At 42.9% G+C, this 17932-nt stretch overlaps 4 protein-coding genes across 8 annotated transcripts; 1 reads left to right on the top strand and 3 right to left on the bottom strand.

Annotated features, from left to right (window-relative positions):
- Positions 1-7: 7 nt before the first annotated feature.
- LOC127374015 (zinc finger protein 878-like) lies at positions 8-6256 on the bottom strand. Of its 2 annotated transcripts, none has more exons than XM_051418927.1 (5): positions 5850-6256; positions 4779-5173; positions 4146-4273; positions 3721-3781; positions 8-2598 (listed from the first exon to the last, which is right to left on the bottom strand). In XM_051418927.1, the coding sequence occupies exons 2-5, from the start codon at positions 5101-5103 to the stop codon at positions 1292-1294; spliced, it is 1821 nt and encodes a 606-aa protein (XP_051274887.1). In that variant the 5' UTR covers positions 5104-5173; positions 5850-6256; the 3' UTR covers positions 8-1291. The 2 variants fall into 2 exon arrangements, with proteins under 2 accessions (XP_051274887.1, XP_051274888.1); XM_051418928.1 differs by having other exon boundaries at positions 4203-4273.
- si:dkeyp-121d2.7 (zinc finger protein 316) lies at positions 4146-15132 on the top strand. Its single transcript, XM_051418929.1, has 6 exons — positions 4146-4270; positions 10125-10372; positions 10869-11197; positions 12430-12746; positions 13385-13496; positions 13654-15132. The coding sequence occupies exons 3-6, from the start codon at positions 10891-10893 to the stop codon at positions 14688-14690; spliced, it is 1773 nt and encodes a 590-aa protein (XP_051274889.1). The 5' UTR covers positions 4146-4270; positions 10125-10372; positions 10869-10890; the 3' UTR covers positions 14691-15132.
- On the bottom strand, positions 8391-9899 carry mif (macrophage migration inhibitory factor). Its single transcript, XM_051418939.1, has 3 exons — positions 9690-9899; positions 8820-8992; positions 8391-8670 (listed from the first exon to the last, which is right to left on the bottom strand). The coding sequence occupies exons 1-3, from the start codon at positions 9795-9797 to the stop codon at positions 8604-8606; spliced, it is 348 nt and encodes a 115-aa protein (XP_051274899.1). The 5' UTR covers positions 9798-9899; the 3' UTR covers positions 8391-8603.
- LOC127374019 (endonuclease domain-containing 1 protein-like) lies at positions 15133-17493 on the bottom strand. 4 transcript variants are annotated; one of them, XM_051418935.1, is made up of 3 exons: positions 17327-17493; positions 16913-17251; positions 15133-16388 (listed from the first exon to the last, which is right to left on the bottom strand). In XM_051418935.1, exons 2-3 carry the CDS (start codon positions 17198-17200, stop codon positions 15774-15776), a joined length of 903 nt encoding a protein of 300 aa, XP_051274895.1. In that variant the 5' UTR covers positions 17201-17251; positions 17327-17493; the 3' UTR covers positions 15133-15773. The 4 variants fall into 4 exon arrangements, with proteins under 4 accessions (XP_051274895.1, XP_051274896.1, XP_051274894.1 ...); XM_051418936.1 differs by having other exon boundaries at positions 16913-17246; positions 17327-17459; XM_051418934.1 differs by having other exon boundaries at positions 16913-17184; positions 17327-17458.
- Between the last annotated feature and the right edge of the window lie 439 nt (positions 17494-17932).

Genomic DNA, 17932 nt, shown 5'->3' with positions numbered 1-17932 from the left:
CAAGGCATGGTATAAATGTGGATTTTATTGTGGAAATGTAAACAATGTCTCAATCTAGCAACAATACAATTGTCTAAATCTAGCAACACTATTGTAACAGTTATTTAAGAAAAAGAAAAAAAAGACAAAACAGTCAACTTTTGTTCTGGCTTGTTTCAGAACTCAAGCATCGGATGAAATGGTTTCACAGAATAGTTACAGTACAGTCAACATTGCAAAGCTGGGTCCAAAGGTCTGACTCCGCAGCCACACATCAGCAATCTGTGCTGATTGGAAATTATTTGATTGATGTGGTTTCCCAAATTCTGTTCAAACGTGTAGCCTTGATACGAGACAGCACAAGCTATTATAAGGCAAACAGAAGACAAATACGTACAGATAACTCAACATTTACTTTCACTAAATACAAGAGTGCTGGGATTTATGATATGTACTGCGAGGTGACAGATTCTTAACAAGTTTAAACTATTTTGTTGTATAGCTTCTACCGAGGTAGCTATTCTGTTCGTATATCAGACCAAAGCAGCCAATACTGTAGTAGAAGAGCAGGTCTTCTTTAAGGCAGTCTTGGATTTACATTACTTTTGCATCAATGTGATGAAGTACCCATAACATATTAGCCAAAAACACATGCTTCTTAACTGGATTTCCTGAAGAATTTAAATTATCACAATGTGCCAGTATTACAATATAAAATTATATGTACTGTGATAAATTTAATCTATTGCCCAACCTTTTGCAAATTGTTTTCATGTCATTAGTGAACAAATGTTCCAAGTTTTTTAACAAGAATGATAATGGTAGAACAAGAATACTTGGTGGAGGACTGAACCCCCACTGTACATAGAGACACTGTAGTTTTACCTCAGTGCTCTTACTTTAGATTGAAATGACACAAAAAGGGACATTAAACTACAAAACTCATTGTTTAAAGACTTGCAGGGTTCAGTCTGTGGTTTTCCTGTTCCACAGTGCTACATGCATTTGAATATTTTTTATAAAAAAAAGATGCATTTTTAATTTGGTATCAATATGATATCTTGCTGACTTGCTATTTGCAGAAACCAGACCAGATGTTTTATTACTGGTCTTGCAGTACTGTTTTAATATTTGACAAAGATGGAGAATACCGAGATGATTTGTATAATTATTAAATCTCAAAATAGAAAAAAAGCTTAACTTAAGCCACCAAAAAATGTTAAACGCAGTCCACCATCAATCAGTACGTGCATTGATTACAACATCCAGCGTTTCAATGTCCACAGACAGGTGATGCCAACTGCATAATGGTTTACTGATGCCGCTCCATGTGGTTCCTAAGGCGTCCTTCCATGAAGAAGCCTTTTCCGCAAACCTTGCAGAAATGAGACCAGTCCCTGTGATATTTTGACACATGTTTATCGTGCCTCATTTGTGTGGGAAATTTCTTCTCACACTTCTCACACTGGATCATAGGCTTACCACACTTTTTTTTATGCACTTTAAGCTGTCCGTAAGAACGAAACTTTGCAGGACAGCGGTCACATTTGAAAGGTTTCTCTCCTGTGTGGATGCGAAAGTGTTCAGTCAACAGGTATTTATGTTTCATGACCTTCTGACACAATAAACACATGTAGCCGTCAGAGCACCGCTTGCCCATTGTTTGCCATTTCTGACCCAGCTTTCTGTCTGGATTACGTTCTTTATGAACTTTGTTATGGTTGATTGCATGAGCTGGGTCTTTGCTGGAAGAAATCAAATCTTCTCGATTATCTTCAATCACCTCTAAAGGTTTGGTCCATGCAAGATCTCCATTGGTCTCACTGGAATTCACTTGGTCTTTGTGTATTCGCAAGATGTGCAGTTTGAGCGACTGGTTAATGCGGAATTTCTTTGGGCACATGCTGCAAGGAAATGGCTTTTCGCCAGTATGAACACGCATGTGATCCCCAAGCCTGCAACGTGAATGAAACTTCTTGTTACAGAGGTTACAGGGGAACTTTTTCACACATCCAGGTTTCTGAATAGATGATTCATTGTTGTTGCTAGAGGAAGGTGTGCTTTCCCTCTTGATGATGATCTTGATCTCTTTTTTGCTTAGGGCGGCTGGCTTTTCTTCCTCACAGGACTGAGGTTTTGGAGGGTCAGTGGACTCTGCTTTTTTTTCTAACAGTTTCTTAAGTTTTGCACAAAATGGTTTATGGCATCGAAGAACACTTGGAAAAGGAAACTCTTTTTTGCAGCCTCTGCACTTCTTGTGTGATCGTACATGCACGCTTCGGCCAAACTGTGTATCAAATACCTTATGACAGAACCTGCAGGAGTACCGTTTTTCACCACGGTTTTCCACCGTCTCTTGTTCTGTAGACTTCGACTCAGTTGTTTCGATTTTTCTTTCCTCTCTTTTGCTTTTCAGTGGGTTTTTTTGCACTTTCCCTGTTAAATTTCTCCCTCGTCTTTTAAGACCTGTAGGTTCGTTTGTTGGGTCAGTACATTCATGCTTGATGTCTTGGAGCAATATTTTCATGTCGTTTCTTACTGGTGGCCGTCGAGTCCCTTTGTCACACATTGGTGAACCTTTATTCTGAGTGTGTCTGTGGCTCTCCTTCAATGAGGACCCTGTCAAAGAAAAACATTGAAAAAAAAATTTAACTGTGCCCCAGTGAAAAAGGAGTGGTGACAGCCTATTACGTGACAAACTAATGTACTTGGAACGAGCACCAAGACCAGTGCTCGAAATTAAGGAATGTCCCGTTGTCTTAGGGACAATGAAAATAGCACCTGGTTCACAAAGTGTCTGAAACTATTCTGGGACGGTAGAAAAGTGTATTTATGCACCATTGAATGTATATTATTTTATTTGTTAGCTTTTCAAATTCAAAAAATGTGAGGGCACTCCTGCACAAGCTACATCAGACAAGCGCTTACACACACAAAGTCAGTCACGGAGAGAGACCAGTGTTACGACTTGATGACTTTGTTGCTAGATTTATTTACCTTTCAGACAGTCTTGATTTGTTCAGATTATCATGGAAAAGGCAAGAAATATATTTAAATATATTATGTTGTATTGAACTCTCAAGCATGCTGTTCAGAGTAATCGTAGTCCACAGCTCAGCACTGGGGTCTCTCCCTCTCCAGTGTTTCCCCTTAAAATTTCACCCAATCATTAATATCAGTAAGCTACTTTTGTTTTGTACTCATACACCATGCAAGGATGATAATAATCCTAATCCTGAATAATCAATAATGATTCTGAGGTTATTTTAACAGGGGTTTTCTTCCAATGTCAGACTAAGAACACAGATTTTTTCCATCTTTTGTACACAGATATAGTAATAGGCCTAATAATGCTCTAGAAATTGTCTATTTTGTTTTGAAAATCAAACTACTACTATATGTGCCGTGTGAAAGAGGGCCGATATATATACATATGACATTCTTTTACTACAAATATAAAATGTCTCTGTAGCAAGTTTGTTATTTGACTAAATAATAATAATGTTCCAAGTGTGTATGTAAGTTGGTGTATCAATCAGAAACTGCAGTTTGCAGTGATGCCTTTATTGATCAAACTTTTCTAAATAAACGAGAAACAGTAAGTCAATGAATGACTATGTGCAAATGAGTGAATGTAAACAGGGATGTGAGAAAGTATTTACAATCCTCATTCTGACAACAATACATGTAATTTACAGGACAAAATAATGAACGAAAGAATCAAATAAGAATGATACTCGCCTCTCTTGGATCTCCTGCCACCCCGTGTTGGCTGGTGGGAGTCAATGTCAGAATTCACCACCTAAAATACAGATGGTATTGGTTATGATTAACAATCCAAAGTAACGCGGCAGGTACATGCAGAGCTGTGTCTGCAAAAGACAGTTAACAGTTCTTGAAATGACAGGTTGCATACATGTATCAGCAAGTTAAAAAAATCTCTGTAGGACTTTTTAATGCCATAATCACTAAATGGAAGCAGTGGAGAAAGGGTATCTGATCCTGAGGCGGTGGTGTTGTTGTTCAGTGTTGTGACAAAAACAACAAGCGTTTTTAGCTTTTTTTCAAATGACATGAATTATTAGGTTGTCATCAGTCTGCTGGTTAGGTTTATGTTGCCAAATTGTAATGCCACCAAATTATATTTTTCCCCTTCAGTTACACACCTCCTGCTTGATGACTGGAACATGCCACAGAGGAATGTATAGTGAGCGCAGTCTTACACTGGGGCACACGTTGTCCTCTGGTTTGGTCACAGTCTCACAGCCGAGCGGAGCACACCAGTCATCAGGTACTGCACAAACCCATACACAAAGACACAGACATTATTACGCTGCATATATAAGCCACATGTTGTGATTCTTTCTACTGCAATGTTGTAGTTAGAAATTTAAGTGTAAACCGTTATAAAGGTTTCCTCTTTGCTACGCTCACTTGAACTTGTGACTGATACTGGTTACTGTACTCTGACCAATATTTAATTGGAAATTTTCTTGAACCTTCAGGATTATACATCCCCTTTTACAGCATATATGCATGTGCAAATATCAACCGGTTATTAACATATCGCCCAAACCTAATATTTACATCCATAATGACTTAGTGTTGTAAAGCAATAAAACATGCAGGCAGGTGAGTACTAAAATGTTCTTGAACACACTGTAAAGTCAGGTTACAAACAGAGTTTCTCTTTATACTGGTCACTCTCTAAAAATGCTTACTATAATATACTTACTATAAAATTATTTCACAATAAAGCAGCATGTTTTGCAGTTATTCACCTCATTTAAACACCATACCTTCAAAATCAATCTCAGGAACCTCAGAAGTTTGTCCAGAGGTGTTCAAGACATCTTCAGGCTCTTTTTGTGATTCACTCATCTGAGTTTTATTCATCTTGGCTCCTCTGTCACCTCCACCCTCCCTTCCTCTTTGCTTGGTCTCCGCTCTCTGTAACTTTATTTTAAGTTGAGTAATCTCTTCTCCTTTCTGCAACAGCTCAATTTGATGTTCATGTAGGCTGTTCTCAAAGATCTTCATTATTTCAAACAAAGACATCCTCAGGACTGAGTCCATGGCTGTCGTCAGCTGGGTCTGGAATTCTTTTATCAGACGGTCGGACATCTTTGAAGATTACAGATGTCTTTGATCAGAAAGACTTGTGTGATGCTGTTCTGGTCCTTTCACCTATTCCCTGTACGGAGAGATGAGAGATCAGGTTAGGGTCAGCTACAAAACAGCACCAACCTGCTAGTATTCTCCAAAGAGGTTCAACCTTAGAGTGTATGTTTGCTGAAACAGGACTATAGACCCCAGATAAACCTAAATGCCTCAAAACATTTAAGTATGCAGCACCAGAGTAGATGGTGGTATTGTTTTAAACATATGACTGTGGACCATATGATGACAATTTAAGGAGAAACCAGCAGGCGCACACAGTGGCCAATTCATCAGTCTCAACACATACCATTAGACTGGATATGGTAAGCAAGTCCATGTCAGCATTAGGGAGCTGCAGCTCAGGAATTTACATTAAAAAAATGTATACAGTTTGCACAAACAGGGGCAATCTTACCAGGCGATGCTGGTTCACTGGTTAGGAATGCAACCCAGATGATTAACCTATCCTTTTTCCTGTATCATTCATCTTTATTTACATTACCATTAGCTAACGACAGCTACGTTAATGACAACACAACAATACACCAGAAAATCGGTCCCTGCTTCGCACAGGGGGCTTTATTTTAAACATCTGAGGCGTTGTAGTGATTAACACAACAAACGTAATTTAGCTATGAGCTGAACGTTTAATATCTAGCGTTATGTACACATGGCGGGCAGCAATGTCTAGCAGTCTATCAAATACTGACCGTGTGGCACAAGAAGTCCCGTAGTTTGCTTAAGATGATCAACAATCAGCTACCTTCGTCTGGAACACTTTCACAGTAAACCGGCTCGTCCACATCTCACGTCTACATATTAAAATCAGCTTCGTTTGTTTCTTGTGAGCCAACGACCACACCAAAACGATGTGTGTCCGCCATTTTTACTCAACTTCCCCGGGAGGGAGAGCACAGGTTACGCCAATACTAACGTTACGTCATATTTCGCCGTACCAAAAGAAGATACAAACGTTACCCCGCATATATTTGTTGTATCGCTCAATATTTAAACCAAACACAAAATTTAATTAAAACGTGGTTGTTAAAATAGTTTTTGTTTTTCTTCACGCATGCGCTTCTTTTCCTACCCAGCCAGACGGTTACCACAGCAACCAAATGACACTTAGACGGGTCTGGGCTTAATGAAGCCGCGGCGGACACTTCCTGTCCAGCACAGTGATTTTATTGGTTCGTAGAGCACAGGGACTCTTGTGATTGGTTCGTAGAGCACAGGGACTCTTGTGATTGGTTCGTAGAGCACAGGAACTCTTCTGATTGGTTCGTAGAGCACAGGAACTCTTCTGATTGGTTCGTGAGTTACAGTTCTCTATTTTGCATTCTTTTGGGCCAGTTAGTTTTTTTTTTTGACATCTAGTGGCCATTTTCCAAACAACTGAAGCAACTTCCCTGCAGGTGTATTTCTAATGACTGCAGACAACAGTAACCAAGATGCAGCAAGCTGACCCCCTATGGTGCACGTACCATAGCATGAGAACTAGTGAACAGCGTTAGCCAGACTGAGCATCCAAACAGCTAAACCCTGCTGCACATTAGGGAGCTAATGTAACGTGACATAGTTTGCACCAAATAAACTATTGTGGTAACCTCTACTAAAGGAAGATTTGTGTTGTTTAACGTATTCTTTAAAAACAAACTCTTCAGTGCTGTCAATGAATTAATGGACTTTTGTCAAGATATTAGGGGTGCGGTGCCTTGCTCAAGGGCAGCTTGGCAGTACCCAGGAGGTAAACAGACACCTCTCCAGCTACCAGAGCTACAGCTGGTGTCTAAGGTGGACACACTAAGTGTGTTAACATGGACACAGAAATACAATTACATGGTATCATGTTATCTTTGTTGTTTAGGCCAAGATTACAAACTGATGTGTCCAGTGGCTTGTTGCCATTAACAGGTGCTGATTTACAGAATAGATTTACATCCCATGTTAAAATGTGTGATTTACTAACAAGTAAGTATTCACTCTGTATTCTTCAATTAAAGCACTTACATTGAAGGGTTATGGTCTTCCTGTAGCTTTAGTTAACACCTTATACATTCATGTCATTACTTCATACTCCTACACACTTTGATAGTTCCTACATCCTAAAACAAACAAAAGTGGGGAAGTGGAAAAGAGCAAGGATACTCAACTGGCCAATAAACATAGGTTCGTTGATGTGGCAGAATAAGAAGACTTCCAAGTCTCAATCTTCTCTTTTCTTGCACTAAAGCGAGCATGCTGGTGCCTGATTTTAGCATCTTCCATACAGCAATACAAATTAAACACAGTGGTTTAGGAATGGTATGATGTGGCAAAATAAAGGCAAATGTATTAATTGTTAACCTTTATAACATATATAATAGCTTGCCAGACACCAGCTGTTAAAGGCTGTACAATATAAAAATACAAACTGTAATACATAGGGAAAAAAGATATAAGGATAAATGTCTCTTTTATCAAAGGCCTACTCAGTGATATTTTTTATTTTTACTGTATTTGTGTAGTTCACTGATCAAAGTATTCTGGCCTCCCCTCAGAAAGAAATCAGCAATGCAAATAAATCTGAGTATTAAAATGAATATCTCCCACTATGTCAATGAACACCAGGCCAACAGTTGTTTCAGATCAGCACACACTGGGCTCATTATGGTCAAAGGTCGGTAGGCACTCAGTTAGGACAGACAGTTTCATGTAGGCTGTATTTGTATACCAGTAACTGACAGCTCTCTTTTACTCACACATCAATATGAATCTTCCCTTCAGTCGAGTGGTTCAATGCACCACTCACTGGGAATTTCCTTCAGTTTCAAACTGTGAAAAAAGTTGCAATATCTCTCCTAAACTAAAACTAAACTAAACTAAACTAAACTAACCACTAATTCTGAGGCCAAATGGAGGTTTTTCCATCTAAGGAGTTTTCCTGATTTCATTCCTTTATCATATATCTGCCAATCTAAACAGGCCTTTTAAATAGAAGACATTTTGACATGTGGAGTAAAAAAAGCATCGTTGTAAATAATAAAATGAATGATGGCTGAACTCCATTAAGCAGCTTCAGTTTCAGGGTCCTGGTATTGTGAATGCTGGCTCACTGTTACGGCTTACTGGGACACTTGAATGCGAAGCAGCAAGCAAGTTATTAGTAACATCTGTGTTTTTCCTGGTATGCCAATTCAAAATGTCCACAGTGAAAAAAGCCTTAGTTTTCTTTTTCTTCAAGCTAGACAATCAAGGAAAACAAAGACTAATTTGTGGTCTACAGGGTTTCCTTTATTGCATTTAAATTTAAAAGGATTAGTGCAAAGCTAAAGGGTCCAGCTAAGTGCTTTTAATAGTCATACAGTGGATTGACCAGTGGGTTACTAGGCGTCTTTGCTTATTCATTTTGGCGGTTTTAACTATGTTCGTACATGTAGGAAAATACTGGAATGATCTTCTATTTCAGTCTGTTGCACTCCCTCTCAGCCAAAGGTAGTGTTGTTCCAGGCCACGTTGGCTGCATCCATGTCTACAAAGTTAATATAAATCCTGAAATAGACACAAAGAGAAATAGGTTAATTAGATTGGACATTAACAGAGAGTAAGGTACAGGGATATCTTGAGTCTGTGTGATTCTGTCACCATGTAACCTTTACTTATCAAATGATGTGCAGTGCTGGTTGCTTTGTGTTTGCTACCTGTCCGGAGAGATGCCCAGGTGTTTGTTGAGCAGTCCACACAGGAGTTTAGAGTATTGCTTGTTGTGAGCACCGCTGATCTTGCCAATACTGTGGAGGGAGCAGAGTGCGCAGGGGTCTCCCTTTCCTCCAAACATCATCATTTGGTCGGGGTTTATGTGCACAGCAATGTACTGGTATATGCAAAACAGACACAAAACTGATGTCAGCCCAAACTGGGTGGAACCACTGTGGCTGGTGAGCCTAAATGTGACATCGTAGTTAAAGATTTTAGTGAGGATTTCTGAAACAGTGAAGTAATTAATCCAACTGCAACCTTACCAAGTAAAAAAGTGAAATATTCTAATTATTTTTTAAGTTTTATTTGTCATTATATTCAATAATTTGATTATTCAACTCACAGTATAGCTGCCCTAATTGCCTAAAATACTGGTTAATATTATTCTGGTGGAGAAACACATTACAAAAAAATAATCAAAAGATATTAAGTCTGCTTGTTAAAATCCCCAATTTCTCAGAAACAATACTCTCAGTGGTAGCTACCTGACTACAACTGAAACCCTTATTTTATAGTGTGCAGCCTAGTTCATTCTTATGTTGAATACCTATGTGCATACTAGTTAAACCTGAGCCTATCAATGTTATTAAGTGACACAACGCTCAATGACGCAAACTGTACATTTGTATGGCACAAATACGCAGCATCCGTTCGTATGAAATTACAGAAGATTTGCTTTTAAATGTGGGTTTACTGAACAGGACGCCGCTGATCAATCATCTACCCTTGCTAACGAAAGAATGGTGAGTTTCATGGTGAGAAACCATGTGCGCATAGATACTGCAGGAATAAGTTGCCCCTGGCCTACCTACCTGCACAGGTTTGCCCATAGCTTTCGCCAGCTCCTCAGTGGCCTCGGACAGCAGAGCCGCCGGCACATCGCTTTTGGCCACATTGGTGTTCACCACGAACATCGGCATGATTACTCCTTTTTTTTGCGCCTCCTTTCTTTACTCCCTTCACAAGCTGTAGATGCTGCGATTCTGCCAAAAGGCGGAAGAAAAGACGAAAAACAGACGTCTCTTCCTCTCTTGGAAAGCGTGCAACCATGTGTCAAAATGACCACAGCGCCTCCATCCACCCTGGAAGACACATTTATTGAGAACAAAACGCCAATGAAGTGTTTTTATGTTGTTATTTACTTATTCTCTTAGAATAATCACCACCACCACTGCTGAGATCACATTAAGTATAAAGTAATAATGTATAAAACACTGTATTTATGTTGTGTTTTTTTTTTTTCCCAGGGTGCGGCTGCTCTTGAGTGTAGGGTAATTACGGTACTGGGCATGCGCAGTGTCCTCAAGCATCATTAAGCAGTGCTGAAGGAGGCGAGAAGGAAAACAGAAGCAGGGAGAGAGAGGGCAGAAGTTGGATGGTGCTTTCCTTTGTCGCGGTGCCTCTCTGCTCGCAAGCTCATCCGCGATCCGTGAAATCACACCGTCTGCCGCCGTTTCACGTCCAACTTATTCCTCCGGGTTTCACCCGACAAACGGTGCGTATACAAAGCTAAATTAGCCAGGCTGCTAGCACGATCACTTTCCACCGTTACGGAGGGGTTGCTGCTCCTCTCCTACTTTAACATTATTGTGTGTCGATCAGTGATTATAAGTTATTAGAAGACGATAACCCGACGTGGGTTGCGTACTCGGTGTTAAACTCCAGGAGTGCTGCTGTACTCTGTGCGTAAAACCGGCGCTGTGGTCTTAAACGGTAACAGAGATGGAATAAGCATAATGTTACTGTGTGGATCCACTGTCACACTTAACTGTGGATAAAATATGTTGTAGATGTTAGCTGATTGAATGATAAAGTTAATTTCTGTAGCTGACATTGGCGATATGGATACGGTTGGATATATAAAGTGGCTATAGCTACGGGTTGGATTAGGAAACTTTTTGCCATCTAAATCTGAAAACTGTAATATATGTCACTCACAATCAATGACATGCTGGTTTTATAACATAGCACTGTTATTGAACCGTCATCAGGTCCGAAGCTGTCGCCACCACGATGATGGAGGAATCAGTGTCCACGTTTGAGACGCATCTGACGGCCGTCATGGACAGTCTGATCCGAGCCTCGGTCTGTGAGATCACCAAACTCTTCCAGGAGACGGTGAACGACTACCTGGTGGAGCTGTCCCTCAACAGGAGGGAGAACGAGGCTCTCAAACTGCGACTGAGGCTCACGGAGAACAAGCTGAGAACCGAGCGCAAGTACGGGATGGGCTGGGCTGCCAACCGCCGCAACGCCGGGCTGGCGGCGGCGGCGGCGGAAGGAGCTGGAGGTCGGCTGAAACGAAAAGTTGAGGTGGCCCGTGAGTATTTCTTATAGCTTGAGGGTGGCCTTAACTCCCCCCAAAAAACAAGGAGGCTTACACTGCCTTCAGTTTGTATCAAGTGGCACCTTGCTTAAAAAAACCAAACATATACATATTTAAGTAAGATTGTGTTTTTATTTATTTTAGAAGCAGGGTTCTGGCTGTGCAGTCAGGGCTTATGTGAAGACGCACTTGTTTTGTTGGAAACCATCTGGCAAGAGCTGATCTCTCCCTCCCTCCTTCCTCTCTCCCTCCCTCCCTCCCTCCTCCGCCTCCCTCCTCCGCCTCCTCCTCATGTTCTCTCCCTCTGTCCTTCACCTCCCCCTCTCCTCTCTCTCCGCTGCATTCTGTCCCTCCCACTCCTCTGTGCTTTTGCACACTCTCTCTCTCTCTCTCTCTCTCTCCCCTCCCTCCCTTCCCGCCTTGCTCCTCTCCCCCCCCCCACCTCCTTCACTTCTGTCTGTCTCACTCCAACTCTGCCTCCTCCCCTCACCGCTCCTCTCTCCTTCACGCCCTCGCCTCCTTCCTCTCTCCCTGCCCCCACCTCCTCCTGCTCTGTTCTCTCCTTCATCACGTTGCACACACACTCCTCCCCCCCCACACACACACTCCACTCCTCTCCCGCTCCTCTCCACCACCACCACCACCGTAATTACACACTTCCTCTCCACTTCCACTTCTCCTCTGTCTCTCCCTCTCCTCTTTTCACATTTTCATCCTCCTCTTTCTCCTTCAACATGTCCTCCCTCTCCTTCTCCTCCTCATCCCCCTCCTCTCCCTGGCGGCCCCCACCAACTCCACTTCTCCCTCTTCCGCTTTTCTCCTCCCTTTCCCGTGTATTTCTCTCCTTCCCGCTCTCTTGTCTGTCCTTCTACGCCCCCTCTCTCCTCACTCGTTCATCATACTCACTCCTCCTCCCCTTTCTCCCTTTCCTGTCTCCCTTCCCCCCAACCTCCCCTCTACTCCTGTTCCCTTCTGCCTCTTCTACCCCTCCTCCTCCTCCTCATCTCCCACTTTTCCACTCTCTTCTCCTCTCTCTCTCTCTCTCTCTCTCTCTCTCTCTCCTGACCTCCCAATCATCTCCTCCCACTTATCTCTCTCCCCCTCATATTTCATTCCCTCTCCTTCCTGTATCCCCATGCACTCCCTCTCTCCCACCCCCTCCGCACTTTCTCCTTCCTCTCTCACCTCCCTCCCACCCTTCCTTCGTCTTCCTCTCTTCTCCACAGGAGGCAAGTCAAAGAAGGGCCCCGCAGCAGCCTATGGCAAAGGCTGGCCTGGAGGTGTGTGGGAGGAAGGAGGAGGTGGTGGCGGTGGCAGTGGTGGCAGCGGCGGCGGCAGCGGTGGTGTTGGGGGAGGAGGAGGAAGTGGAGGAGCTGTGGGGATGGTAGCAGGAGCAGGAGGAAGAGGGGGGAAGGAGGCCAGGGAGATGTACCTCATCCAGTTCCCCGGAGATGAAGAGGATGAGGGAGGGATGGTGGAGGACGAGGAAGGGGAGGGCAGCCTCAGCGTTGAGGGGGAGGAGACGGCCAACATCAAAGAGGAGGTGAGGGAGACGGGCTTTCTCAAAGGAGGAGGAGGAGGAGGAGTAGGAGGAGAAAGTGGCACAGCATCTCTGCACTGCTCAGCGGCTTCATATTGAATGAAAAAGAACGCAGACAGAAAAAGAGTGAGCTGATACAGAGAGACAGAGAGAGTTTTGCTTGTGTTTTTCAGCCATCAAATCACTGCAGTGATGTAGTGGATAAAGGGAAGGCTATTGATTTGATATTTAGCTTCCAGAGGAGCCCGTTGAGTAGGGCTCTCCAAATCTGAAGCACAGCAAGCTTTTAGGTAGAAATACTAGAGGTAGAGGTGAAAAGCTGTTTGCTATTCCACCACATGACCAAGTGGCAGGGCACAGATCCACTCTTCACTTCTCTTCTCTGGATTTGAATATTCAAAGCGTGCAGGATGTGTTATTATGGTCCCTGCCAAGTAATTTCAGGGTGTTTTTGATGGCTAATAAAGTGGCTTTAAGGAAATGTAACCAATCATATATAGCTTTATTCTAAGGCTCATTGTAAACGTGAATTTAGTGGGGTCGTTACGAATGGCTATGATGAGCATTACATGTGAGTTTAATTGCATATTCTACCTGGTTTGAGTTGTTTATCCTATAACTCTCTGTGCTTCTCAATACAGTTTGCTCAAACAGAGAGCTATCAACCCGCCTCTCTCCGGCTAATCAAGGAGGCTTTGAAGATGGACCCGCCCAAAAAGAACCTCCACACTGGCTCCAGAGCCCAAAGCGAAGGTAATGAGCCCAGTTCACACTGGTTGAGGGAGGGGAACAGTGAAATGTTCAGAGACCAATAGTTTGAAAGAAATAGGAAATGATTGCTCACGTCAGCTCTCTCTCTCCTCTACATCTCTCCTCCTCCACATCTCTCCTCCTCCATGTCTCTACTCAGGAGACCTGTCTGATCATCCCCCGAGCCTTCATCCAGGAGAGAGAGAGGAGGAGGACTGGGAGGTGGACTCAGCAGAGCCATCAGAGGGTGGCATGACCATGGATGAGCTGAGGGGTCTGGAGTCTGCACTGAGGGCCGAGAGAGGCCGCGAGCAGGCTGCCATGACGGCTTCCCAGCCTGTCAGCCCAGAATCCGAGGTAGTGCAAGGTGGCAAGATCAGCCTGGCCCCCAAGTACATTGGCCTTGATGGAATGGAGCAGGACGAAGAGCTGGAGCCTCAGCCACCCACCCTGCAGAGAGAGGAGCAGATAGGGCAAGGCAGGTCAAAGGATGGGGTGAGGGCCGGAGTCGAGCTGAGGTTAGGCTGGTCGAAGAAGTTGAGAGAGGGCGACTCGGCTGCAGTCATGACTGAGGAGGATGTGGTGGAGCTGGGAGAGTCGGAACACCTGCCCCACCTGTCTGCTCCAGGGAGTGTTGGCGAGAGCGGAGGGGAAGAGGAGGGTGGCGGAGATTTGCTTCACTTCTGCCCACAGTGTGGAGGAGGCTTCACCTCAGAGGCTGAGCTGGAGGAGCACCCCTGTCCACTAGGAGGCTCTCAGTTACAGAGCAGTGGAGCAGAGGACAGTCTCTTCCCTTGTGCCCACTGTGGCAACACGTTCAGCCACGCCTGGGCACTTAAGAACCATGAGTGTGCCTGTGCCGCTGAGCGGCCGCACTGCTGCGAGATCTGCGGGAAGCGCTTCACACACTCACGCTCACTGGAACGGCATCATCTGGTGCATACGGGCGAGAGGCCGCACCGGTGCCCTCAGTGCGGACGCACCTTCAGTCGTCTAGGCAATTTGGAGCGCCACCAGCGGATTCACACGGGTGAACGTCCGTACGGGTGCGAGGCGTGTGGAAAACGGTTCAGTCGCGTGGAGTACTTAAAGAGACACCAGCTCATACACAACAGTGAAAAGGCAACACTCCAGTGCTCCAACTGTGGAAGTGGCTTTAGCGATGTGGAGCAGCTGAAAAACCACCAGTGTTTTTAAAGCCTCTCCTACAAATCTCTGATAGAACTGGAAAGAAAAAGCAGGTTTTCAATCGAATGTTGTAGAATTTAGGTGATGAATGTGACTGGTAGATGCTAATTTTATTCTCCGTGATCTGGAGTTGCCTTTCTTACTTGTAAATAAATAAGTAAATGAAGAAGGCAAATGTACAAAGTTGACAGGAAGTCAGTCGTACATGACGTTTCTCTACAGGAAGAGAAATAAAATCAATCTCAGATGTCCAGTCATTTTCATTCCCACAAAGCTTGTACTTATTTATGATTATCAATAAATTGTACACTTTTGTCTTTTTATCAAGAATTCAAAGTTAAAGTTGCTGCCCTTGTTTGTTTCTGACAATATAATTGACAGCTTGGTATTTTGTGTGATTGTGTTTTGGTCATATCATTAAGAAATAAATATTTCATCAGAAGGCCCTTCACCCAGTCAGTGTTCTTTATTGGAAAAGCATCTGGTAAGTGAACATACAAGATTACATTGATAAGATAAAATAAAAGTTTTACAAGATCATATTCATTAGAAATCACCAGAGACAAGATAATTTGATTAAACACTGATTCAGTAATTATTAGGTAGCGAGTGAGTCTCTTTAAAGGTCCAGTGTGTAACATTAAGGGGATCTATTTGCAGGAGTGGAATATAATATTTATAGGTATGTTTTTATTAGTGTATAATCACCTGAATATTGTTATGTTTTTGTTGCCTTAGAATGAGACATTTTTATCTACAGACGCTTGGGTCACCTTCTGTGGAGTGCGCCATGTTGAACCGCCATGTTTCTATAGTAGCCCAGAACGGACAAACCAAACACTGGCTACAGATGAGGCCTTTTGCATTTTTTGCCGTAGTTTCTCCTACACTCTTTACAGCCCCTTCTCGTTTGTCATTTAGTCATCAAATACAGATGCCAGCAGTGATCAGTTAATAATATTCTGCAACTTCACTCATGCCACTAAATCCTACACACTGGTCCCTTAAGGCTTTGGGGGGGCTACTGACTTTGATAGATGAATTGTGTGCAGGTAAGTTAATTGATTCTAACAAAGAGCTTGTCACCCTTTGTTACTGACACTTCCCTTTAAAGAGACTGATTTCAGGCATAGCCAGCCTTTGTGCCAGGATGTCCTCCAGTGTCTCTAAAGGCATCTGCCTCACATCATAGCCTCGCACACTGGGATTCACGTTGGGATCCACCGGCACAATCTCCTGTCCACTGTTGCGGTCATTTCTTCCCACCGCAGCATATGTAGGGAAAAAGGACCTCATGGACTGAGGAAGGCTGGTACTGTAGGATGGGCAGCAGTAGGCAGACCACATGTACTCAGGAACAGACACCCGGTTATTGATCTTGTGTGCTCCAGATTTATATGGCATGGCCCCTGTGATCACATACATTGACCCCTTACAGAAATCCTTGAATCTTTTTAACACCTCCCCCTCCAGACTGTTCCAGGTGGCAATGTTGGAGCCTTTCCGCTGAGGGACAATGTTTGTCAGGGTGAAGGTGGCCTCACGGTCTTCTATTGTCTTCTGGTGCATGCTGGGATTGAGATGGCCCCTGGTGTAGCCAGAGTTCTTGTAGTCCTGAAGCACCGCCTGGCTCTTCTTCACATCTCTGTAGATTTGATTTGGGACTGGGAAAGGCTGCATAACTGGGGTGGCATTGGGAGACACCAGCTTAAAAACAAAGAGAGAAGAAGATGTCCCTTTTTAGAAACTACATGAGAGCACATTGCTGCTTATTGTTAAGTTTAATCTGTGTAAACAGGTTTAATTTAGTCATCTAGTTGGAAAAGAAATAAAATGAAATGAGAGAAAAAGCTTATTTATATCCTCTGAGAAAGTGTGTGACACCATTTTTCTAGTACATATAGTTTGAGAAATTTTAGGTTGAAGTTTAGGCAAGTAACACACTGACCACAAAGAGGAAGTGAAGAAATGTTCTCTCACTGACCAAATTTATCGCCTGTACGTCGAAGTGCAAATGTAGAATTCTCATGTATGTATCTTCTATTTATGATGTATACAGACACATTTAACGCTACAACAACACCCGGTTAGAAGAACAAATGTGAAGTAATTTGCAGTGAACCTAAAGAAAGTGCTGCAGAATCTTCATTTTTTGCTGCAGTATACAAATACATGTATGTCTGACAAAAAAAGTGGCTGCTCTTACACATCATGCAGTATTTTCTGCTTACCTGTGGTTCATACATCCAAGTGGTATTGGGCCGTTTGCCATCTGCAGGACTGAGTATGTACGCAGAGTACAATGGTGCACGATGCTGACGGTGATACAAGCTGACAAAGTGATACCGGTTTTTGAAGCGCTGGCATATTGGTGTGTATCCTGCTGCATTGATGCCCTTTGGTGGAGTTTCGTTATAGAAGAAATCAAGGCACTGGGAGAAGTCGTTGCTGATCTCTCCAAGGACCAGTCCACCAAACCAGGGTAGGAGAAGAAACACAGCTCCTGTTGAGAATTGCATCTTCCTTTGTGACACCCTGCAGTATTAAGCAGAAGCCTGGCTGTATCTGTGCTGGAGAAAGATGCTTGTTAACAGACCATGAACACACACTTTTTTTCCCAGGCATCCTCTCAGAGGCAAACTTACCAAGGTCTTTTCTCCCAAGCAGAGCAGAAAAAATCATTAGCTGTGTAAACACTGACTATAAACCTCCCTGCAGCTCTTCTGCTAAAAACTGTCTTATTGACCCTCTGAGTTTGGTGTGATGTTAGAAATAACAGCCCACAAACCAACACATGATCAAGAAACATGTTACAGCTCCTCTCCCCACTTCTGTTTTTGTCGTGAACTGGCTCAACAAAGATGACAACAAAGGAGTCTACACAAGACATATACTTGAACAAACGCAATTTGTTTAAAATAAATTAAAATAAACAATATGGTGTAGAAATCAGTAACATCATCAATGAAAACAATGTATTGATTTGAGACACACTGTGTATTTTGTGGGGCCAAATGCAGCAAATATGAAAAGAAGCAGGGTGAATACCAGCTGTAAAAAAACACTTTAACTTTCTTTGCAGTATGGATGTTCAAATCATTTAAGAGTGTGTGTTATTTCAATGGCCAATTGTAATTGACTGTTAAATATGTGTGTGTGTGTGTATATATATATATATATATATATATATATATATATAGTTTAGCCTTTATAAGTGTAAACTTTTATTGATTATACTGTGTTTTCTTATA

This window comes from Dicentrarchus labrax, unplaced genomic scaffold (genome assembly GCF_905237075.1).
Source record: "Dicentrarchus labrax unplaced genomic scaffold, dlabrax2021, whole genome shotgun sequence".
NCBI classification, from domain to species: domain Eukaryota; kingdom Metazoa; phylum Chordata; class Actinopteri; family Moronidae; genus Dicentrarchus; species Dicentrarchus labrax.
Note: the sequence above shows the minus strand (reverse complement) of the source record. Positions and strands in the feature narration are given on the sequence as shown.